At 39.6% G+C, this 24964-nt stretch overlaps 1 protein-coding gene across 2 annotated transcripts in view; it reads left to right on the plus strand.

Moving 5' to 3' along the window:
• The window catches only part of LOC142390564 (vitamin D3 receptor A), a 71403-nt gene that overhangs the window by 30722 nt on the left and 15717 nt on the right, over positions 1-24964 (plus strand). The window contains exons 1-3 of one of the 2 annotated variants that reach the window (XM_075476098.1): positions 16872-16943; positions 17079-17226; positions 18268-18398. In XM_075476098.1, coding sequence (XP_075332213.1) covers positions 17081-17226; positions 18268-18398 — 277 coding nt within the window. In that variant the 5' untranslated portion in view covers positions 16872-16943; positions 17079-17080. Of the gene's footprint in view, positions 1-16871; positions 16944-17078; positions 17227-18267; positions 18399-24964 lie in introns of those variants that run through there. The other variant, XM_075476097.1, reaches the window with a different exon arrangement.

The raw sequence follows: 24964 nt of genomic DNA on the forward strand, positions 1-24964 counted from the left end.
ACTTGAGTAGTGTGTAATAGAAAAAGAGTTCTACTTCCTTGTTTCCTTGTCATAATCGTCCCTTTCCTCCCTCCTTATTTCAGCATGCCCTTGTTGCTTCAGCAGTCTTTAGGGTTTTTGCTTTTTTCCTTTACACGGCCTCTTATTTCTACTTTTTTTTTTCTTCCTTACTGCTGCAGCCCGTCTCACCCTTCCCCTCTTTTATATTCTCCTTTCATTACTTAGTTCTTGCCTTAATTTTTTTTTCATTACCTCATTCCTTTCTTTACAAGCTCCTCTCAGTCTCTCCCCCTCAGTCTCCCCCCCCCCCCCCCCCCGTCTCTGTCAGTGTGCCAACAGCCCGATGGTCTGTGCGTTTTCATCTTCTGCCTAGAAAACAAGGTCTAAAGTTCAAAACTACTGTTGTGGATTGGCGGCAGGAGAGGGAACATGGAGTGAGGCCAGGCTTGGGTCAGCAGAGATTTAAATATCACCTTAAATAGATGGAAATTTAATTGGGCATCTTATTTTAATCCCTACACACAAAACTTCTTTTAGATTTAAATCATAAAATGTGGATTGTTTACTGATTACTTCACTTGTTTCTTTTTTGTTTGAGTGCAAACAGAGAAGGATAAAATTCTTTGATTTTTTTTTTTTTTTTTTTTTTCTACGTGTTTGTGTATATTCACCCTAACAGCTGGAGCTGTGACTAATGGAGTTGATATGGTATAGCCTATCTATATCTAGGCTGCAGAAAATAGAATGTGGGAGAATGGAGGGGATGTTTTCAGTGGTAGTTCGCATGAATCTAGTGCATTCTGTGCGACACTGTTTGTTTTGTCTTAAACCTTAAAAGTGGACACTTGTGGCATGCCATAACTATAATAGTTTTTTGTGTGGATGTATTTAATTCTTGCTGCTCTAATGAGTGAGAGAAATACATTTTAATCTGCTTATTTTTCTGTCCCCACATCCTGCCATTGTTTGCTGAACAACCACAGAGCTTTTGTGTGCGTGTGTGTTTGATATAGTCTTATGAATATTCACCAGCATTGCACCTATGGGTTGTTCTAGGCTGGTCCTGTTTTGCAGTGTTTTTAAGACCGAAATGTTTTCGTATTGTAATATTTGTGTTCATCCACCTGAGAAAGTTAGAGAGCCAAGTGCCCGCCTGTATTTATTCCAGCTTTGCTTCCTTGGACCCCTATCATTATCCTGTTTGTTTAAAACAGCCTCCCACTAAGTTGCACATACTGGCACAACATACCTACAATTAGCAGCATCTCAAACACTTTTCCTGCTGGTGAGTGGGTGCATGTAAGAAAGATTAAGAGCTGTTCTGCTTTTGCCGGGGGTTCAAGTTAGTTGCATGCTGCCCAAAGTGGACGACTGGGACAGAGCAGACCAGGCAGCGGGCCAATCCATCGCAAAATTAACATGAAGAGACAGATATTCATACAAATGACAAATTTAGAATTGCTAGTCAAACTGGCATGCATGTGTTTGTACTGTGGGAGGAAGCTGTAGCACTTTTAAACCCACACAGTAACGGGAACGGCATCCAAGTTTTAAACTCAGAGAGTTTTAAAATGTATGTTTCCAAATAGTATTATTTTCTAACTAATATTATAATGTACCATTTCCTAATGACATGTCTGTGAATGAAAGCACCTTAATATCTTTTGTAAACGCATCTCCTCGATTTGAAGCATTTGGATTTGGATGGCTGAGTTTGTTTGAGTTGCTGCAGTGATTATAAGGACTTATCCAAACTGAAGTGAGGGCCACTAAATTTTGAGTGTGTATATGTTTGTATTAGGGCTTGATGTGTCGGGGGGTGTGACACATCACAACCTCTCGTATCGTAACATCTGCAGCCCGCTGGGACTCTCCAGTGATCTCTTTTAAGTCATCAGACGATTATTTTCTTCTCTCGGCTCACTGGCATCTACTTGCATGAAATTATTTATTGTTATATTTATTTATACTAAATACCCCTTTAACATTATTTTCTGGTTTGCTGCCTATACTGGTATATTTCTTGGTTTACATCATGCACGTTTACATTTGTGCAAATTAATGAGATAATGAAAAAGTTTAGCTTGTCACATATAAGCTTTGTGTAGATATTTGCCCATTTTTTGTGAATTCGTTACATTCTCATTGCAGGGAAAATTCTGCTGCAGTTTCTCTTTTTTTTAAATTATGTTAATTAGAGAAAAAAGTCCCACTTTTGATATTTGTGTCCCATATTAAGGTTTGGATCCAGAAGGATCGCTCAGGATCACGTAGAGCCACTCATTTGACACCTTTTGTTTGGAGTGACTTTTTTTATTTATTTTTTTTAAACAAATGTTTATATGTTAAACTCTCCACGGGTATGTTTTTAATCGACACTGAACAAGAACATTTCCCCACGTGTATAAGTTGCGAATCTTTACGAGCCTTATGAGATTGCAATGGATCTGTTAATGATTTGATGCATTTAAAGACGTGTCTTGATACATCTCAAGACATATCCACACATACCGACTTTTTTTTCGGAAGACAAGCATGCCAATCTTTATTTCTGTTTTTATTTAGTGCTTTCATAAACCAGACAGCTGTCTATAAAAAGAAGCATCTTTTCTGTACCAGTGTCTGAGTGACGCACCTCTATTCTGCTGGAACTGAATCTTACGTACTAGCCAGCCGCCTCTGGGATCCACAAATCAAATGCAGTGGCTACTCCACCAGTTTTACTCTCTTGAGTCCCTTGAATGGACTTTAGTTTTGCTTGAGAGTGCTGATATAGTCAATTCTGTGAAGAGAAATGTGGGATTGAAACGGGCTATAAGGCCTTCAACAAGACTGTTGTTCTCTATGACCATAGATCAGGGTTGATTTTCAACTTGGATCTAGATATCAAGGAAAATACTTTATTCTATATGCCATTTTCAAAAATGTTGATCAATAACATTGCAGGTTTCATCTGTAATGATATTATTACTGAATAATATGTTCAGCTTTTCTGAGTCTGATGTTTACTGAATTCGTGTCGTGACTAATGTGTATTGAATGGCAGTTGTTGATTCCTGACTTTCAAATGCTGCAGACCGGCTGTCGTTCAGTGCAAATGTTTCTGCAGAGATTGAGGTCGAGTCGGCAAACTACTTCTGCGGTAGTTATCTCTTCAGATGTTGGACCACAAACATAACTGTACATGAAACGCACGGCGTGCCCTTCTTTTCAGTATTTTCACCTTATGAACTGTGTGAAGGAGCACATCTCTTCCTGCTGATTTCACATCTTGTCCTTTATTAATAGGGTCTGTGTGCCACAGGTCTGAATGTTTCCTTTAGAGCAGAAACTCCACAAGGAAGGGTGACATTATTTAAAAAATGAAAATAAAAAATATGGTCGCAGTCTGGAGCTCATACAAGAATAAGAAAAATGTTTTCTTTATGCAGCAGCATCTCTGAGCTGTGAACTAAGCAGTGTTCAGCTGTAATAATTTAGTTAAAGAAGTTTTCTGCAAATTAGTGTCTAATTAGATGAATATTCTGAATATTTCTTTTTTTTTTTTTCCCCAACCCTGCCATAAAACTTTAGTTATTTAAGTTACCACAGATTTAGTGCTCCTCTTTCCTCTGCAGAACAAGGTTTACAGTACTTCATTATTTCTTGGCAGATTAGTCAGGCTGGCTGTGTTCCTTAAAGTTGCAAGTGTTTTATAATGGTGAAGATGGCTCCTCATATTAGTGTTATTATCCAAGTACGATATAAGTAGGGCAGGATTTTAAGGCAGAGTGTCAGTCTTCTCTACTTTTTTGCTTTTCAGCAAGTTCATAAAATCGGAATCGCTCAGTCGTCCAGTTTCAGAACACTTTCCGCATGTTTATTATTTTTTTTGTCCCTCACTTCTGAATTTTTTTTATTCCTCCCTCATATCCCCATCACAGTAACATAAAGGTAAGAGTGATTTAATGCAACTGCCTTTCTCTTCTCGTTCAGTGTTTTTACAGCATTTACTCGCTTAACAATGCCATAATGCTGTGTATGTGGCAGAGCCCCATGCACATTATTTGTTCACTTTACCAGGAAGTGGGGGCACTCGCCACTGACCAACAGTGCTGTCTCAGCAGATTCCACAATGCTGGCCTAATGTGTGTAAGGACACAGTGATGCGGGGCTGAGACGCCTCTGCTTAGGATGTGTGAGGTTAATGACGATGTCTTTTTTAATGCGGATAAAATGCAACTCGTGTGTGAAACGGGCTCAGACTCCGAGACAGACTTCAGACTGCAACATCCCTACTTAGCAGAAGAAAGTGTTTCTCCATTTCTCCGATTTATCAACATTCTGCTTCATTCGTGGATCAATATACGACAGTAATTGCAGTTGATAAAATGGTTGTATTTAAAACAAAGACACGGTTGTATTGCATATTTAACCTTGATATCTTTACCAATATATAATATCTCAGTATAATCTCAGCAGCTTCCTAAGCCTTGTAATGTCGGTGTTGGCCGTGTAACAGCAAGCTTTTTTTTTTTTTATTTGACACAGATTTAAACAAAAACGGTCCTCTTTCAAAGAATGGGGAGATTTTATAGATCCCTGATGAGAAATGGATCTCTTTTCTTGCCAACTCCACTGGGAGGTCAGAGGTCAGTGATATCAACGGAGCAGCTGGTAGTATTTGGGTGCATTATTTGGCTTGCTTTTACACTTCAGTGGTGTGAAGTCTTGACGCCAGATTCACTTCTTAAACTTTTTAATATTCAGAAATTGCTGATTTTTTTTTTTTTTTTTTTTTTTTTTTTCTCTCCTTTTTTTTTTTGTGTCCATATAATTGTAGGTCCCAAATCCTTGTAAATTTAGAGCACATGTCCTAATTACAGTAACATGGGGTAAAAGCCCTTCCATTCCACATGAAAGCCTACAGGGCACATCCCACAGAAATGTCTTTGGACATCTTCTTGTGGTCCCGGCTAAGGAAATTCTAATAATAGTTGGTATTCTAATAATAGGTAATTTGGCTAATGGAGTTGCTAGGCTTGCTAATGTTTTTGCCAGACTACACTCTTTATGTTTTGATTTATCCAGTTATAGTTTCAGAATCACAAGAATGCTGGATTTTAACACTTGTGTAGAGATTTATGGATTAGTACTGCGTGAAGTTTAGTAAGAAATCAGAGAGGTTGCCCTATTGTCCACAGGCTTGCAGTCTATTGCATCAGTAACATTGATGCATCTATCCTTTCTGTCCAGTACCCAAACTGCTTTTGGAATAGTGTTGATTCTCAGGCAGTTTTTCACTGTGCGAGTAGATCTAGGTTACAGAAAAAGGCCTACTTTCGACCTAAAAATAACTGGATCAGTGACTGATTATTGGATGGCCTGGTTCACAATTCACCTAACTGATGTGAGGTTTCCTGTGTTTACATACTTTTTACACTTTTAAAGCACATGATCACTCTGTAAAACATGTGCTATAAAAGGTAAAAGGCAACAGCAGTTCTGCATATTTGTTTCTGTTTTATGATGCACAACATAACTTCATGTTAAACTTTTCAGGTAACACTAATCACACACACTTTTACATTAATCTCATCTGGATTCTGGATGTACAGACATCAAAGCAGGTTCAAGGGGTCGGCAGCAAAATATTTCAAATGAGCCCTCACACACTGTTCAACGCAGTTCAATTTGCTGTGAAGTGAATTGAACACTTTTTACTTTTCTAATTATCAAAATGAATGATTAGCCTAGTTTTTAAGGCTGTGATCTTTGAAAGCCTTTCTCAGTTTGTGAAAAAACTACACATGAAGCTCCGCCTCCTGCCTGTTGTCTTTGTGACAAAACAATCAAAGTGATGATATTTGATGGTACAGGGTAATCAATACACCGACATTCTCCATTTATGAAAAGCCTCGCACTCACACCCGCACATGTCCCCGTGGGAATTTTTCATGGACACTTCGTGTTCCCTAGCTGCTTCCCCTAACCTTACCATTACCTCAAAAATCACTCCTCTGGGACCGTGTTTGGGACCCATGTTTACAGGAAAGACACATCCATTGGTGAGCTGTCAGGTTTGTCATCATATATAAATACTCCCACTCAAAGTCTGTGGTGCAGCATACAGCACATACAATTTGTCATTATAGTTTGATTTGAAATTCATTATCTTTCCTCTTCCACATCATGTTTTTTCTTTTTTTTCTTATGGGAGGGAAGCATTAAAAAACAAACAAAAAAAAAACAGTAGTTTATTTGACCTCCGAGGGGTGCCGAAGGAGCTGGAGTTAAAGAGAAAAAAGCAGTCTGAAAGTCACAAGAGAACCACACACAGCTTCGAATGAGGTACGACATTATTCACTCCGTTGTAAACTTGTAGGGGAATTTCCAGCTCAGAAGGATGTGTTTTTGGTCACCAATACGACAGTTATTAATTTGTACATCTGTTAATATGCAGGCTGAAATTTCTGAAGATTTCTTTTTTCAACATTTTGTTACTGTTGGCAACATTCTCCCCTTCAGAGAGCTTTACAGGGTGCTGCAGCTTTGAAATGACTACTCTTGTTACAGCTGTTGTTGTGTTTGACAGCTGTCTGGTGTTGCTGTTCCTAAACAGGCTCGGCCATATTTTGGAAGTATTTTGTTTTGAATAAGAGTTCCTCAGTGATTCAGTGCAGAATGCCAAATGTTCTTGAATAATTTGTTGTAAATGTTTGTCCTTAAAGCTATTTGGTGATTGAGTGTAATGAGCTCACCTCATTGGAATCAGTTTTTGCATACTCTAATGAGGTTTATGAATTCTAACATGGTTAGATGGCACTCGGTGTTGCTGCTCACCCCTTTGCAAGGAAAAATAATATCAGCATAAACAGGCAGAACTGTGATCCTGTATGATTGTTCATCGACCGCAAGTTTCATTGGTTGACATTATGTGTCGCTTGTAGCTGACTGCATAACTTTCAGAGGCAACCTGGACAGATGTGTTAACAGCTGCGGCTGTAGAGTGAGATAATGAAATTGGAGCATTAATGAAAAAGGAGGGAGAGATGAACAACAAAGTCAGGGGAAGTCATCAGTTCTTGTGTTAAAGTTTCTCTCCTGACATACATCTGTCATTGTGCAGTATTTTTGCAGCACTACTCTTTTAGCATTGAAATGTGTTTTTGTGTCTGCACCATCAAGGACTTTTGGTACAGTGAGTGATGGGAGTCACAAGGCTGTGACATGAAATATGAGGTGAACAGGGTTGTTGAACACCATGCTTATGCTTGGATATCATCAACAGTACAACATTGGAAAGGCAACTAACTAAACATGAGGCGTGCTTTGGGGATTCATTAAGGGTCTGTAGAAACACACGTTTGTGTGGAACTAAACTCTAACTAATGATTATTTTCATGAACTGTAAAGTAAACCTGCCCTTTTCTTTGTCAGTTGATTGAGCAATGCAACCTCAGCAAAAACGATTAAATGAACAACACAATTTTCCCAGGTTAGTTTCATTGAATCATCTTGTCAAACCAAAACATTTACATTACTCCTTGAGTTTTTAGCAACTTAAAGGGCCGATAATAGTCCTTAGCTTTCTAATAAGCTAATGTCAAAGTGTCGGTGTGCTTTTGCCTTTTTTGAGGGATCATTTTACAAATAAATGTAGCTGAAATTGGCTGAGTTGACTTGTACTTATGTGTTTTGTGATTCTGTCAGTTAATGCTCATGTTTTCATCTGCAAAGCCAGCAGCTTGAACATGGCTTTGAAGTAACTGCGCGTTATCATGTAGTCTCAATGAATCACTTTTAGAAGAGTTTTGACTGTATCAAAATATTTTCATACACTTTTCACTAGATGGTCATCAACAATATAAGTACTATAAAGTACTTTAAAATATAAAGTACTGGGTCGGATGTTCCTCTGGTGCACAAATTACACTTGATGGCTTTCCTGTTTAAATATTCATGTGCTGTCTTGTGACTTAGATATTTTGTACTTAGAGCTAGTGAAAGCCAGGATACACCATGGAGAGGCTGTCTGCTATTATAGTGACAAACAACCACGCTTGCTCACACTTATACTTTTTGGTCTGTTTAGAACCGCTTAGAACATTCAAACTCCTCAGCCGAGATTTTATCCGGGATCTTTCTGTGTTGCTTTGAGGCGGCAAGGCTAACCGGCACACCAGGCTGCTCAGAGACCAATATATCTGCCTGAATCTCTTTATATCATTACAGGTAAATAACAGTCTTTCTGTTTGGGTTTTAGGATTATTTTAAGAATCTGAGAGTGTTTTTTTTCTAAATAAAGAGAGAAAAACCCAACAATGTTTCATGACAGACACACAGCTTACCCATGTGGGTAATATTATTATTATTAATTATTTATGGTACAATATACTCTTAGTGCCATTGGAAAAATAAAAACTTTTATTATACTGTCACCTACTGAAGCTCTGTGCTTCTATATGAGTTCATGCTTACAGTGAATCTTGTCTCCCAAGCACACTGTCACCTTTATTTTTGCAGTGTGTTTGATGAATTAATTTTTCGGTGTTCTCACTAACTCACACAAACGCATGCACGGACACAGTGGATTTCCTAGAAATAAATTTAAGAAGAGGCCATTATCCACAGCTGAGGTCAGTTTTCTCCAACATCATTGTCCATCTATCCTCTCACAGTTTAATTTGTTTTGCTGGTATTAGGGTTGGGCGATGTCTTCTTAATTGGCAGAAGACGATGTTTACAGTGAAACATCGTGATGGACGATGATATTGTCGGGGGGGGTGGCTACGACTCATGATCTAATAATAATAATAATAAAATTATGATCAAATAATAATAATAAGCACTAAATATAAAACTGACAGTGACCGGTGGAAGGAGCTGAAAGGTGTTGTAACTCGCTACCTGGCCAAAGAAATGGTATCATTCAACACGGTCGAGAAGCCCACTTTCAATTATTACTCTTCAATAATAAATTATATAAGAATAAGCCAATTGGGCATATTTGTAGCACAGGCTATTTTAATTTTCATGCCTGACTAATTCATATTAGTTATATATAGATATTCCTAAAAAAAAAAAAAAAAAGTGGGCGTGGCATCACGATGGTTACCATCCATCGTGATGGTGGGTCATAAATGACGATGGACGATGATATCGTTCATCGGCACAACCCTAGCTGGTATAAATATCACATGAACTCATTGCTGCAAAGCAGTCATATGAACTAAAAGCAGAAAAAAAGCACAGCCTGGATTCTCACATCAGTTGTACATGCTCTAATACCATCAACACCTTAATTTTATTTGATATTTAAGCACTCTCTATCTCTCTTCTCAGGAAAATCTCACAACCATTCGCTACATTTTAAAGGAAAGATGATTGTGATGATGTGTGTTGTGACAAAGTGATAACAATTGTTGTTCAGAGGTACCAGAGAAGAGACAAATGGTTTTGATTGAACTGTGTGCAGCTGAAGTATATCTACTTTTCACTTCCTATTAATCACGTTCAACATTGCTAAATAAAGTTTAATTTACTAAGTGATGCTGCAAATGCAAGACAAGCTAGAGAATACATCAAAGAGAAGTGTGTCAGAGAAGCGATTAAAGAAGAAATTAGGTTCAAGTTGTTAATGACAGTCCTGGAGCCTGATGGCACTGTTGTTAATCAGCACTAGTAATGAAAATGCATGTTGTTTTTGTGTTTTTCTAACAAATCTGTTGAGATGTTTGACACCCTGTGTCCCCATATCACCTTTTCCATTTATTTAATTATTCACCTGCTGCTGCATCAGTAAACAAAGGTGTTTTTCTCACATAATGACTAATCGTGTATGTCCTGTTTTTAATCTGTGGGGTACATCTGCCCTGCCAACTCATTCTTCTCCCGCCCCAGCACACAACACACTACCTTGAAATAGATGGGCAAACCCAGGTACATATGAGCGAGGCAGCGATGGTCAGAGTTACGATGGAGTGAGCTATGTGTGTTACCGGTGTGGTATACATTGAGTAACCGGACAGAAGCTTTACAGCAGGAGCTGCTGCCTCACATGTGTGTGAGGTTGTGTTTTTCTGGGATCTGGTATTGAATTGTCCAACCAAGCAGCATGTAATGAGGCCTAAATTTGTTTGTCTACATCCTTCACTTACATTGACGATTTCTTCTTGTCAGCTCCTTCCATTTTTCTTTACCTAACTCTTGCTACCCAACACTCCTTCACATCAGTTCCTCCTACCTCTTTGTCCTTGCTTGACATCATTTGAGTCCTTCTGTGCATGCTGGCTACCCACTGGCTATAATTTGCAGCCATGTGACTGCTGCTGTTCCCAAATCCATTCCTATCTTTGTTCTCTTTTAATTGTCTTCCTATGAAAAGGACTCTCTTTGTACATTAATGTGGCCACAGGCCCAGATCTCTTTATTAGCACATATTACAACCAGTAACACCATGTTACAGTGGGAATATCTATCTTTTTGTCACAACTTCAGTTTTTTTTTGTCTGTATTCAATCCAGACAGCATGCCACAGGAAGAGAATGTTTCAAGTTGTAGTTTTTTATTCATTGGGTAACTTGACCTAGGTATGATACGACTGGGTTTTAATTGATATTTTGGGAAACCCTCTGGACTGTTACTCAGTTTTATTGAGTTATGCTCTTAGTTTTTAAATGTTCAGTTTGAATTTTAGCTAATTCATGAAACCACAATGACGTAATGATGACATTGAATGAATGTTGATAAAAAATTTGCAGGCCTCCATAAGTTGTAGGGTAATAATCTAGTCTGCGTTTTGAAACACCGTGCGACACGTTCTTTGCTATCAGCTTTGCTTTTAGTTCCCCCTTTTTTCTTTCTGCTATTTCTGAACTTTCAGTAGCTATTCTGACTCTTGAGTCTGAATAATAAAAGTTGGCATCCAGCTAACGTGGGAATGCAGTGTGGGAAATTCCCGCACACATTTACAGTGATATCGAAGGCAGCGACGTGGAACACCGGACGAACACACTGAAATCTGAAATGCCGTAAACCGGACAGACTTCCACGGAGAAGAGTCGTGGCATGCCTGCTCTCCCACTCTGTACAAGACACTGCTTTTGAATTATGTCTCTGTAACATAATATGAATGTGAAAGTACAGATGGCGTTAGGCGTGGGTTTCCAAAGCTGTAACCCAGTAGCAAGCAGGCTACGTTTGGATCCTTTGTGTTTATACGGGCAGCATAGAGGTTGGTTGTATTTGGCATCAAGTGGTTGTTCGGCTTTGTTGTTGATAAGAGGGCAACAAGGTGCAGGCAAAGAGGTGCAAGGAAGCCTTGATGAGGTGGAGGAGTAGTTTTCTCCTGTTGCCGTTGCACCAGATGAGGCATGAGAGCTGCTGCTTGATGCACAAGCTCAGGTGGTTGTTCTTTTTAATACTGTATAATAGACCATTTCAACAGCTATATAAACACCTAGTATCCAAATGAACTAAAACTCATTAAGGTATTACAGCTCAAATAAAGCTTTGTTCGTGAAGTCTGCTACCAAAAAGACTTACTTTAAGGCACACTTTAGGTGTGTTCAAATAATGCTGAGACATGCTGGGGAAATGAAACTCTACACTTACAGAACAACAATTAATTAAATTACTATAGTTCAGAGGAAATCTCAAGTTGGAGGAAAGCAATAAAATATTAGCTGAGAGAAGCAGAAATCCTGTAGTTGGATACATATAATAAACTACCAGTGTATGACTGGATCTCATGCGAAAGCAGGTAAGAGGGGAATAAGCCTCAATTTTGAAAAGTTTTTTTTTTTTTTTTTTTCCAAAATATTTTTATTGAAATTTTCCAATTATACAAACAAACAACAAAAATAAAATAAAGAAATTAAACAGAAAACATAAACATCTTATAACCCTTCCCCCACCCCGAACACCTAGAGCTCAATGTGTCAGATCAGACAAACAAAGAAAAAAAGAAAAAATGAAAAATTTAAGTTTACATGTTGTTTTTGACAGGATATAGGAAGGGTGACCACATATCTTTAAAGTCTTCAAGCTTCCCTTTCACTATGTACGTCAGTTTTTCCATTGCCAGGTTGTTGCTCAGTGCTTTAATCCACTAATTTATCTTTGGTCTTTCTATGTTCTTCCACTTCAGCGCAATCAGATGTTTAGCTTGTAAAAGGCAAAAACTCACTAATTTCCTCTTTGTGGAACCCTTAAAGTCATCTGGAAAAATGTGCAGCAAGCAGAGTCCACTGTCCATTGGTACTTGTTCAATCAAGCGAGAGATAAGCCCAGTGACCTCTTTCCAAAAAATTTGAAGTTCTGTACATTACCACATACAATGGAACAGAGTACCTCTATCTGTATTGCATTTAACACAAGTATCAGGGGTATTCGGATTGAAACGGTTCAATTTTACAGGTGTGATATATGTTCTAAATAACCATTTATATTGTAATAATCTAAACCTTGTGTTGATAGTTTGTGTTTGTGCCAGTAGGCATGAGTTACTCCATTCGTCCTCAGAAATTTCTGCTTGTAGGTCAGTTCTCCATGTTTGTAAATAGGAGAGACTACTATCTTTGAAAGATAAGAGTAAGATATTATAAAATTTGGAGAGTAGGCCTCTACTCTGATTGTGGTGGATGGCTATAGACTCTATGGTAGAGAGTGGAGGTTCGGCAGTAGATATCCGCAAGGTATTAACAAAATTTCTAATCTGTAAGTACTTAAAAAAGTGCTTTTGGGGCAGACTATATTTACTTGCCAATTGTTCAAAGGACATTCAAACTCCCTCACGATAAAGGTCTCCAATTGTATTTAAAGGAGAACTCCGGCCATTTTACAAACATATCCTTTCTGTTGGAGACCCAGGGAAGTTTGCCAAAGGGAAAACCGCGAGAAATTTTCATGCCCGCTGCGCAAAGTTGTCCAATTGCGCTGATTTCCATGAAAGCGGGCTCTATCGGGCAAGCTTTTAACCTTTCCTGAGGCTCTTAACGTATATCAAAATACTTTTGACCGAATTGGCCGTGGTGTCTGTAGCAATACAATTCAACCCAGGGGCTAACCATACCATTAGCTAGCACAGACATGATACATTTTGAGATTTCAAAAACAGCGCACCTACCTTTCTCAGCTTCCGTGTTCCACAGGCGTGCGCACAAATTGATCGCCAAAGTCATACACTATAGTATTCCAAAATTTTCTTTTTGTCCACCAAAAACGACCCTCGGGAACCGAACTACACATTGCTATGTTTGTTATTGTTTCCTATATAACAGCTGACTCGTTTTAACACCCATTTTCGCCGTGATGTCATGACGTGTCACATGACTGCTGGAAGGAGCGCACCTTCGCCCGTTATTCAGCTGCGGGAGATAAGAACCCTCGGGATTTTATTGTTTGCAATTTAGAGATGGATAGTTCGGCAGATTCTGATGTCGATGTCGTTTTTGGTATTATAAATTTTCATAATATTTTGTAAAAGCCTCATTAATGTGTAGATATTATTATGACACTGAGTATAATAAATTTCCCTGATGGGTCAGAATATTTATCCCTTAGTTCAAATGGGGCTGATTTATGGATCAGTATTATAACTCCCCTAGCATGGGTTGTAAAGCTAGAAGAGAATACCTGGCCGGGTCATCTAGATCTGATTTTATTCACATCCTTTTCCACCAGATGTGTCTCTTGCAAGAAACATAGTCTTCATCTGTTTTATTCTGCCCTGCACCTGTTTGAGCTTGCCCATTTTGTTTAGGCCTCTGACATTCCAACTAGATATGTTCATTATAGAGCAATCAGACATTAATCATATAGTTGAAAATATATGCAGATATCAGAAATTGACCCCTTCTCATTCTCACATTTAGGTGATTTAAAATCATCAAAATTAAATTGTCCAGAGTGAGCCCAGCATCCCAAAACTCCCCACATTTCCCCAAACGAAATGTGTTAACCCCTTTTAAACCTCGAACTTAGGTTATGTAAACGTTGCATCCATCGAGTGGATAACGTGAAAGTCTTTGCATTTAAGAAAGGTCATGTGTAGGTTAGGGATGGGAATTGATAAGATTTTTACGATTCCAATTCCATTTTCGATTCTGCTTAACGATTCGGTTCTTTATCGGTTCCCTTATCGATTCTCATTTGGAGAAAAAGGACAACAAACCGGTCGATTAGCATCAACTTTGTTTAGTTTAGAAGTAACACGAGTCGTGACTTTACAAACCCAACAACGGTGAGGTCCACATTGGTCTATCATGGCCTGGGTAATTGAACTCTTCCCTGCTCTGGTGAAAGGAGAAGCTGGAGGTAGACGTGAACTGGGGGCAGTACCACCAGCCTCTGGCTCTGAGCCAGTCAGGCTCTGTCTCTCATGATTTCATCTAAATGTAATGCCTGAGAAGGCATTCATTTAACCTTAACCGTTACTAATAGCAGGTTTTACAATGAGGCAAATGGCGCTAACATGATAGGCAGTGTTTGTTAGTTAGTTAGTTATCTCCAGTGTTAGCCGAGGACATGCTAATGTTGCTAACGTTGCTAACGTTGCTGCTGCTGCTGCTGGGTTCAGATTCACCAACGTTAGTCCGGAGCAGATCGAAAAGGCGACATTCATTCATAGTTATTGCATGTTGGTAGTATTTCCTCCCTTTGGTGAAATATTCACTTTGCAAGTTGCCCTGTTGTCGTCTTTTTTAGGGATGAGTAATCAAACTTTCGAGCGTTTGTACCGCTTGGGCGCCATGTTTACTTTTGACTGCTGGCTGCACTGGACTCACCACGCAACGTAGCGTGGTGACGTCATTTGCGCCCACTGAAATCGATAAGGGAATCGTTTGCAAAATCGCCAAACGATTCCAAGATATTGAAATACTGGGAACCGGTTCTCAACAAGAACCTGTTCTCGATTCCCATCCCTAGTGTAGGTGGGCTGATAAACAAAAAATTACAGAAGAAAGCTCTGACCAAAATATCCGAAGAGTTAACGCTATATTTACCAGATACCTAGAGGTACAGTGAAGAATTATTAGCAGCAATGCTTACGCTACCTCAGAAATAAAATATTTTGTAAAACTCAAATACTTTTTAGGTTTCATGCCTAAACATTTGGCAGTAAAATGATTTTAACTTACTATATTGTCCACTGATAGGCCTATTTGTGCCCCTCATTGCCAAAAGTCCGTCGTCGCTCCACACCAAAGAGGAAAGAAGAAAGAATGGCGAACAATAAAGAACTATGTCCCGAAGTCTCTCTCAACCTATGAGTTTATTCCATTAATATATTTTTCCGCTTCCTCCACGGATTTGAAGATCTGGTGCTTGTCATCATGCGTAATAATCAAATCAGCTGGATACAGAATGCCGTACCGGATTTTGAGGGCACGAAGTCGGGTTTTCACTCCATCGAAGCGCCGCTGCAGCCTGCGAGTCTCGACCGAGAGGTCCGGGTAAAAGGTGATCCGGCTGCCCTCATAATGCACCTCCTTCATTTTTCTGACAAATTTCAGGGTTTTTTCCCGGTCGCGATAGCTCATAAACTTCATTATGACAACCCTTGGGACTGCAGATCTAGTGTTAAGAGGCCCGATCCTGTGGGCTCTCTCCACAAAGCTGGACATGGTGAAGCTTTCTCTCAGAGCCTCCGGCAGCCACTTCTCCAGAAAACCACACAGATCCGATCCCTCGGACCTCTCAGGTAGCCTGACCAGTCTCAAGTTGGAGCGCCTGGCCCTATCCTCCTGCTCCGTAGCTCTATCACTCAGCACTTCCACTGTTTTCTCCAGAGACTTAACCTTATTTTGAAGGGAAGTAACGTTGTCCTCTGCTTGTGAAATACGAACTTCTGTTTCCCCAATTCTTTCAGAGAGCGACTGTATATCCCCCTTGATATCCTTAATCGCTTGCATCATGTCTGTAGATTGTTTATTATTATCTTCTTTCAGTGAGCTGATTGCTTCAAGAATATCTCGATTGGTCGGAGCCCCCCCGCCACGCCGGTCCCAGTCACACTAGCCCCAGCTTCATTAGCCTTAGCTTCGTTAGCCTCGCTCTCCTGTGGAACCGTTTTAGCCGATAGTTGGTCAGATTTGGCTTTTTTTTTGGCATGATCCCAAGTAAACGTTTTCGCATTAACAAAACAGGCGAAGTTGTGAATATTGGCCCAGCTTACGGATTCATTTAAAGGATTTAGCAGCGAGCCACACGTCTATTCACTGAGATGTCATAACCCTAGTCATTGTCATTGTTCGAATTTTGAAAAGTTAGTTTCAGGCCCAACTTTGACATTAGAATGAATAAACCATAATACAAAATGATTTCAGCTAGTTAAAATAATCTGACATATTTCTGTTCGTTTCCAGGGGCTACTTTGAAATCATTATTAGCCTTTTCTGCTTCTTAAAGGATCCTCATCTCCTCAGTCAAACTTCAGTCAGAGGTGCACTTGGAAAAAGATTGTTATGGGTTAGTTGGCTCACAGTTTCCAGCCAGTGTGTGTTACTCTACTGCTGTTTATTTCATAAGAGATGGCCAGATGGTGAATCTGTGGAAAAAAATTGTCGCTGTAGAGAACTGGCAGTATTAAATGCATTGGCCATTTCACAGCATTCTGCAAATGAGCACCTTTCTATCAATAATCCTTTCTTCCAATAACACACTGTCATTTCACAGTTTGTAGATTGCACTCGTGTGTGTGTGTGTGTGTGTGTGTGTGTGTGTGTGTGTGCGTGTGTGTGTACCTATCTCTGACTCATTTAGCCAATAGCTGCAAGATGCAGAGTGTGACTGTCAATGCCTTTTGCTTAATATGCTAATAACCCAACACCTGTTTGTATAAGAAGAGAAAATGCACGGTTCCTCACAAAGCACACACTGACCGACTCCCACACAGCACAGGGACTTGGGATACAAGCTGATTTTCAATCTTAAATCAAAGTGGGTGAAGCAGGCTTACGGTAAATGTTTCAGACTTTCAAATCGCTTTCATATCTTTTTAGACTTGTTTGTTTGACTCTGTACCAAGAGGCCGATCAGCAGTGTCACATGGGATTTAATATCTATTTCTTCTTCTGTTTTTTTGTTCTCCTCAGTGATGGAGCCCATGACGGTGACAACGTCAGTGGTCGGACCAGATGAGTTCGACCGCAATGCCCCGCGGATCTGCGGAGTGTGCGGGGACAAAGCCACTGGCTTCCACTTCAACGCCATGACCTGTGAGGGATGCAAGGGCTTTTTCAGGTGTGTGCCTTCCCTCTTTTGTTTTCATACCATCTGTTTACTCATTTGCAACATTTGCGTATTCTTTGTTTTAAATTGCACACACAGTCAGTCCTTTCCATGTGGAAGAGATGCTGGTAGTATGCTTACTGTTGTGCTCAACCAGTGTTATTTTGTAACTTTTCATATGGATCTGTGCAATTTTAAGTCATATTTTTTCAAGTCCTAAATAGTTATATTTTTGTTGAGAGATGATGACCTTTTCTATTAGATGTATAGCATTTTCTTTGTGTTTTTTTTAGGGAAATATTCAGTTCAACTAACTAGTAATCTCCAATTACTTTTGTTTCTCCAAAATTATTTTTATGATAATGATGAAAAGTGTTTGTTATCAGCAGCTGAATGACTTTATTTTATTCTTTAGTCTGCTACCTGCTTATGCTTATCTTTTACACGGTAGCATTGTGTGCATGTTCAAAGAAGAGTGTGTATGGCTGCCCAACGTCGGTGTGATCTGACTTGGGATTTACATGCCTGCCTTTTTTTCCCATCTGGCTACGTGATCATGCCTGTAATGCTTCGGAACACTACTCATTCAGTGGTGTCACTTACTTTTTTCCTTTTCTTCTCAACTTTCACTGAATCACTTAGTCAAAAATGTGTTGCACACAATTTCTATATTTCTTATAAATTCAGGGTGGGTTTTCAGATTTACCCTCATTATTTGCGCAAAAAGTGATGTCATCGTTTTGAACACATGATTAAAAGCGAAATAAAAATGTAAATGAAGCTAATTTATGTGATGATACTGTTTATACCAGTAGTGACATTTCATGCAGACTACATTGCTAATTGCAGTTTAGTTTGAAAGTCATTTGTGATGCTGACATTTGTTTTTATCCATGATTGCTTAAAGATATTAATATTAAAGAGGCCCCAACAAAAATAACATTATAACCAGTGATCATTTTAACAATAGATTATTTCCCTCATATTCTAAAGACCACAGAGAATAAAATGTTACAATACACAATTAACTTTATTCTTCTTGCACTCCTGCAGGCGCAGTATGAAACGTAAAGCCTCCTTCACCTGTCCGTTCAATGGAAGCTGCACCATCACTAAAGACAACCGGCGTCACTGCCAAGCCTGTCGTCTCAAGCGCTGCATTGATATCGGCATGATGAAAGAGTGTGAGTTGACCTTTTCTGATCTCTGGCATTCAAACAATGTTACTGATGCCTTCGAGCCACGGCTTGAGAAAGAAAGGTCAGCTTCATATGTTTTTGTTTCAACGATCTTTGATGGTTGTGTCTGTGAGCTATCCTGATAGGTTTGATTTTGTATTGTAGTTCATCAGTAACTGCGTGTTCTGTAAAAACAGGGAAACGGCTCAATTCTAGACTGGTGCCATAGTTGGGTTGGAAACGGTTTATTTTTTTACAGTTTTCTACAGTTCTGTGACTTAAAAAAAGACCCCCTTCTATTCTGGTTTTGCTCATAATTGGAGGAACATCTTGAAACTGGAGAGACATTTCATTCAGTGTACATTTTCAACAATACTAAGCCGTCATCAGAAGCTTGCTCTGGGAAATGAACTTGCAGCCATTGTTCGCTGTTTTTCAATCGATATTCAATCGAATTGGATTGAATATCGCTGTTTTTTTTAAGTTTCCAGTAGAGCATAACAAGCAAAGCAACCATCTTTGTTTGCTGAGAAACAGAAAAGCAACATTATCACAGACATAGATTTGACTAAATAAAGAGTGCAAGTCTCCAACCAGTAAAAGTCCAATCAAAGAAGAGCTGTCTAGTATTTGTGTTAATTGACCCTTAACCCTATTGATGAGGGAAAACAAGGCAAAACTCTTCGGTGGATATGACATTCCAACATTTCACAGGCTCGCTCGGACAAAGTCTTGATAAACAAAGTTTGACATCTCTGTGAATAACAGAACTGTGTATATACAGAGACAAACAAGCGATAGAGTAACATTACAGTGTCAAACCCACAGTGAAGGATGATGATAGCGGTCATATTCAAGTCGGGGGAGTTTGGCCTCCCTGGAGTTGGACACCTGTTGGGCACCAGCACTGAATGGACTCCACCCTGACCAAGGAGAAGCAAACCTCAATTCTTCAGGGATATCCTCCACCCTTTACATTGTCCTTGTGGAGTCCGAGTCATACTTCAGCAGGATAATGTTCCCAAACACACCCAAAATGTTCAAAAAGTACTTCAAGACTGAGGAGGACTTTCTGTCATGGACAATCTTTCACAGTCACCAATCCTTAACCTCGTTGGACGCTTACAGGGGCGCTTGAAAACTGAGAAGCATTCCTGGCACCACAAGAGGTTCTTTGGAGCACTGGGATTAAGATAACATGTGATATCAGATTTGACCAAACTTGTGGAGTATTTGTAACATGAGTGGAAGTATCCTCACTACGGGGTCTGACAAATTACTGCAGCTGAATATTACCTCCTCAGGATTACGCTAAAGCAAAATACTTTGTTATATTTTTTTGGGGGAGGTGTACAATGTACATTGATGTACAATGTCACCAGTTAAATTGTTGACTTAGGCTCTGCTAGTGTGCCAGGATCAATGTGTACTGATACTGATACTGTTATGTATCGTCTTTTCCTCTGCTTGAAATTCCTTTGATGTAATATTTATATATGCATCTGAGGAAATGTAGAGCAGCTGCTCCGATGCTGCGTACAGTCGGTGCTTAACTCAAAAACCACAGCCATTGCCTCTTGTTGTTTTTGTCATTTTATTTTTTTTATTCCCTTTTTAAAGTGCTAGTGATTCACTAACTCATAGGAGGGCGGCTTTTTTTGTATTTTATATTCAGGTAAGATCGGTAAAGGTCAAAAACTGATCCCACTAACAGTCAGAATTTTTAATCAGTGCAATAGTTAATGCTCCCAAGATTAAAGTACTCCAAAATGAAACCTTACAATGCTCATCTAGGTGCTGTTTCTGGAGATATTAGTGTCAGTTTGACTGGTGCCAGGAGTAAACTGGCCTGTAATCTAATACTTAAAGACATTCAAAAAGAAACAGGAGGCAGTAGGATCAATGGTTTAGTGAAAACTGATCTTATTTGTTGCAAGGAGATGGGGAATAGTGTTTACAATGCATATACACAAGACTGGTGGTACCATATGGCAAACTAAGTCTTGGGTCACACAGTAGCTGCAGATTATTAGTGTTTTTCTTCCTGCTTTTATCTAAACAGATGGGTGTTATCTTCAGTGCAGTCATTAATAACCAAAATAGCATTTTTTGAATTGTTTGCAGGGCAGTTTGACTGTATATCCTTTTGGGTATGCATGTAGTACAAGGCGTGGGTGTAATACAAGAAGAAGGCAACATGAGGGGAGAATGACACCTCACCCCTTGCTAACCCAAAGTGACACCTTTTCACAACTGATTTATAATGACTAACAGGGATGGATTTCTTTATTCGGCGTTAAACAAATTATCTCCATGTCCAATATTTATCACAGCACTGTATTCAATTTAAATAACCTACCGGTAAGATTTACCACAAACAGCAGTGCATCAGTATGACCACAACAAGTGTAGGATAAGCGAGAAAGAGGAAAGGAAGGAAGGCTGCCACGGGGGTTAAAGACCTTTCTAACAATGGCTCCTCTTCTTCAAAGTGACACAATTGTCTTGCACCCATTTCATTCACACACAGAACAAACTGTTTGTGCGAGCACGTGTCTTTGAGAAACAGAGATGGGTTCAGACTAATGATAACCACTTTGTTGACCACAAATAGCCATATTACACTGTAGTATTTGTGATTCATTGAGGAAGGCTGTGAGAGGAGTGAAAGAAGGAAAAGAGAGAATCTTATCAGTATTAAATGGTCTCTTTGTTTGCCACAGCTGGTATATAGGTTGATTGTGGAGAGAGAATCCCACATTACACTCGACTGAGTGTTACAGCTGCTCCGTCTTCTCTGTTTGTGAGTTTTTGCAGCATATTTTATTTCCAGATGGAAATCTTGACTGTCTTCAGAATCATTTGAGGAATTGTAAACCTGTAGTAAAATTGTTGAATGCATCATTTTGAAAATGTTGAATGATAATGAGCTGGCATATAGTTGACATCAAACGCACATTTCACTCTCTAAACTCTGACTAAATCCCATCGGAACCGGTTCGAGGAAAATGTTATGCACTTCCTGGACTGCAGGTTACAGTCATGTAATAAATGAATGAATTCTTGTTTTAATTAAATTGAATTAAAGCTTTTTTAGACTTGCTGGCATGACCGCCGTGAGTGTAAAGCAAAAGCAATTGGAGCCTCATGTAAAGTGCCTACATATGCACCACTTACTCTAAGTGAAAAGTTTCTAAGAACTGGAAAAGGCAAGAAAGTTAAGGCTGATTTCTGGTCGCCTACGGAGAGCCCTCTCCGTCGAAGGAGACCCTCCTGGAGACGCTCTCCGTCGCTTGCGTGCGTTGGCCAAAATTCCTTTCTATCCGTCGAGGCGACGGAGACCGCAAGGGTTGTGATTGGTCGGCTAACAACATCATTTCCGGAATCACTTTTCCGGTTTAGCTCCTTCCTCTCAGAAAAACAACACCGCCATTTTTGAAAGAGTTTACTGTGTGCCGGTCAACATTTGGTCAAAATGATTTACATTTAAAAATCAATGAGCTCAAACTCCAACAACAGTCTTTCTCTGTCGGTCGCCATCGTTCACTGTGAGGAGTGGAACGGAGCCGGAAGGTAAACAATCAATCAACGGCTTTCACGATAGATGTCGCAAGATTGGGTCGTTTAATGTAGCGACGCCTACTGATCGGGAGGTGAATTGCCTTGCGTATCCGACATCCCGACGGAGAACTTCGAAAGGGCGGAGAGCCTCTCCGTGACTACGAAGACGGATTGACGGATAGCGACGGAGAAGCATACTGAGGCCTTTAGTGTGGATAACTGGTCTAAATTGTCTATCTCTGGTCATAAGAGATTCAAGAGAGTCAAGATGCCCTTTCATCACTATGTGATCATGTGGCCTTGTGCTTCTGCTCACCAGTGTTTTATTTATTTTCTGATTAGAAATGGATACACTAAGATTATATGGTTTAAAGTGGGGTAGCTGTGTTGCCCCGGATCCTTGCTACCCAACAATGAATATGATGATTGCAGTGAAGTCAGCTATGTGGTATTATGACCATATCCTGGATTGTGCCCCTATTCCAACTGTAAATGTATCTGTCAGGTCCTGTTTTATACGCCAGCAGCAGGAGGCTGCAGTATTGACCCAGAAACACACTTGCTTTTATCACCCATTCACGTGCACATCATGACTGCCTCACCCACTTTGCGTTTCTGTGAAGCCTCCATTTTGCAGGCCCACAAAAATGAACACAACACATAACAAGAGGCATCATGCAGGTGTTCAGTAGAAGGATATATATGTATATATCGTCAGTTATACTGCCACTGCTGGCTTTATTTCAACCTCCTCAGTTGTCGCTGTGTTCATTGTTTACATCCTGCAAATCTGGAATTTCTTTATAGTCTGAGTCATCCGGTGTGTTGAAAGGAGTTGTACAAAAAGCTAGTTGCTATAACACACAAGTATATTCATATTAAATAAAACTTCTATCCTTTTGTTTCTCAGCGGTTTCTTCCAGTAAATCTTGATCAGTATGAAATTTCTAGATTTAGATTAGATGACTAGGATGAGGAGTGGATTTGGTTTAGATTTGGGTTTTTTTCTTAATGAAAGATATTATGATAGGTTTATGATGAGATCGTTTCTGTCTTACAGTTTAGATAACTGCTTTCTTCATTAGTATGAGTTTTTTAGGCTTTTTTTTATTTTGGTAGCCATTTCTAAGTTTGGTCACTTTTCAGACCTTCAGATGAAAACTAAGTGTGTGTTGATGTGTTTGTGTGCTCTCTGAGCTGTGCCAGCTGAGCTTGTTGTAAACACCCTGGCCTTTTTTGACAGATGTTAGAGAGATGCCAGGGAAAGACCTCCCCGCTTGTGTGTGTGTGTGTGTGTGTGTGTGTTTTTACGCTTGTGATCTTTGTGTAAATCTGTATGCCTGAGCAGGGCTTTATTTGTAACAGGATTAGAATCACAGGAGAGTTTTTGAAACGTTTTAGCTCTTGGATGATTGAATGCCCACGCTGTTTCTCTCTGAAGCCAAGCCCTTCAAGTGGCTCCTTAATTCTTCATCCTTAGAAGCCTTTTTACTCTGTCACCTTGACAACCTGTACTGCCTATTTCCAGATGCTCCAGTTGTAGTTTCATAGACAAAAACTGTTAAACTGTTATCTGGTGTGGATCAAAATACAAAGACTTGGTCTCCTGGTGTCTCATATGTAAATAGGCCCTTCATTTTCTGTGACACATTTACTCTTTTTATAATATAGCACATCTATTTTAGCAGTGGCTCAACCTCCAAATTCATTGCAAAAAGAAATCCTGATGTGCTCTTGCATAACAAACAAGCATGTGAGTGATTAGATTAGTAGATACAGTACAGTTTGTTATTTCTCACTGCTTCCTGCGACCCTCCGTGCTCCCATTTTGATCTTCCGATAAGCTATTTTGCGTCACACTTGTAATGTGTAGGTGCTCTGGGGCCTGACAGACCTGAATTCACCCACTTGAATCACAAGCTTAGGGCATTAGTGAGAAAATATTGGCACACTCTCAGTGTTGCTTGACATATATCACACCTAATAAGTGTGTGAGCAGCCTCCATTGTGTTTAACAGGTTGGTCCACAGGGGCTCTCTGTCTTTCCCTCTTTGCAAGTCCCTGGCATTAAATGTGTTGACCAAAACCTTATTTTGTTATTTTGTTTAATTAATTCCCCCTCAGTGTTTGCCTTTCTTTATTTCTTCCTTTGTTCCTCTGTGCCATGCCAGTCACCATATCACATCCAATCAGTCGTTTTCCAAACACAAGACTGTCTTTTGGTAAACTTCGGCATGCCTGCCAAATGCTGCAGGGTGGTCAAGATGTTCCTTTGATGGCCTGTTTTCTTTTTTTCGGACTTCTTCCTTAATGATGCCATCCAGTGCTCAAACTTGGCTGGAAACTACCTTGTTCAATCTGCCCTGGAATAGCTGCTTTGGCAACTTGTGCCAAACTTTGACCAAACTCTGCCTATTCATGATTATACCCTGCATACTTGGATGTCCTAACCACAAGGAGTGGCTCTCAACAGTCCTTTTCTGGCGTGGGCCTAGATGGACACTGGAGAGCAGCCAAAGCCTAATTAATGACATTGGGTTACAAAATAAATTAATGCCAAGTAAATCTCGGTTAGCTAAACAGTGAGACTGAGTCAGTTGCCTTTTTAAGCCTGCAGTTGTTGTTGCTGCATAATCACATATGTGCTTATGTAACATCTCTTCAGTTGTTGCATTTTAGAGTGCAATCACTGAAAATCCTCTCCAGATGAAGCTACAGTTGTTTCCAGTTTCCAGGAAAACCAGTTTTTAGTCTAAAGTGTGTGATCTAAGTACTGTCTAATGTCCTGTAATCTCCTAAATCTCTTAAATTGGCAGTTGTTATAAACTGTATATTCACTCGGTGCATTTAAACCTTTGATCTTAATATGTACTTACTTAGTTTCAGATTGCAGCTACTTATTTGGTGTCATTTTTTTGAGGCATCAGTCAGCATGATTACGTGTACAGTTGAGTCAAGCTACAGTTATAACTGAACCAATGTCCCTGTCCCAGCATACAGGCACAAGAGGG

Source organism: Odontesthes bonariensis, chromosome 10 (genome assembly GCF_027942865.1).
Source record: "Odontesthes bonariensis isolate fOdoBon6 chromosome 10, fOdoBon6.hap1, whole genome shotgun sequence".
In the NCBI taxonomy this organism is placed as follows: domain Eukaryota; kingdom Metazoa; phylum Chordata; class Actinopteri; order Atheriniformes; family Atherinopsidae; genus Odontesthes; species Odontesthes bonariensis.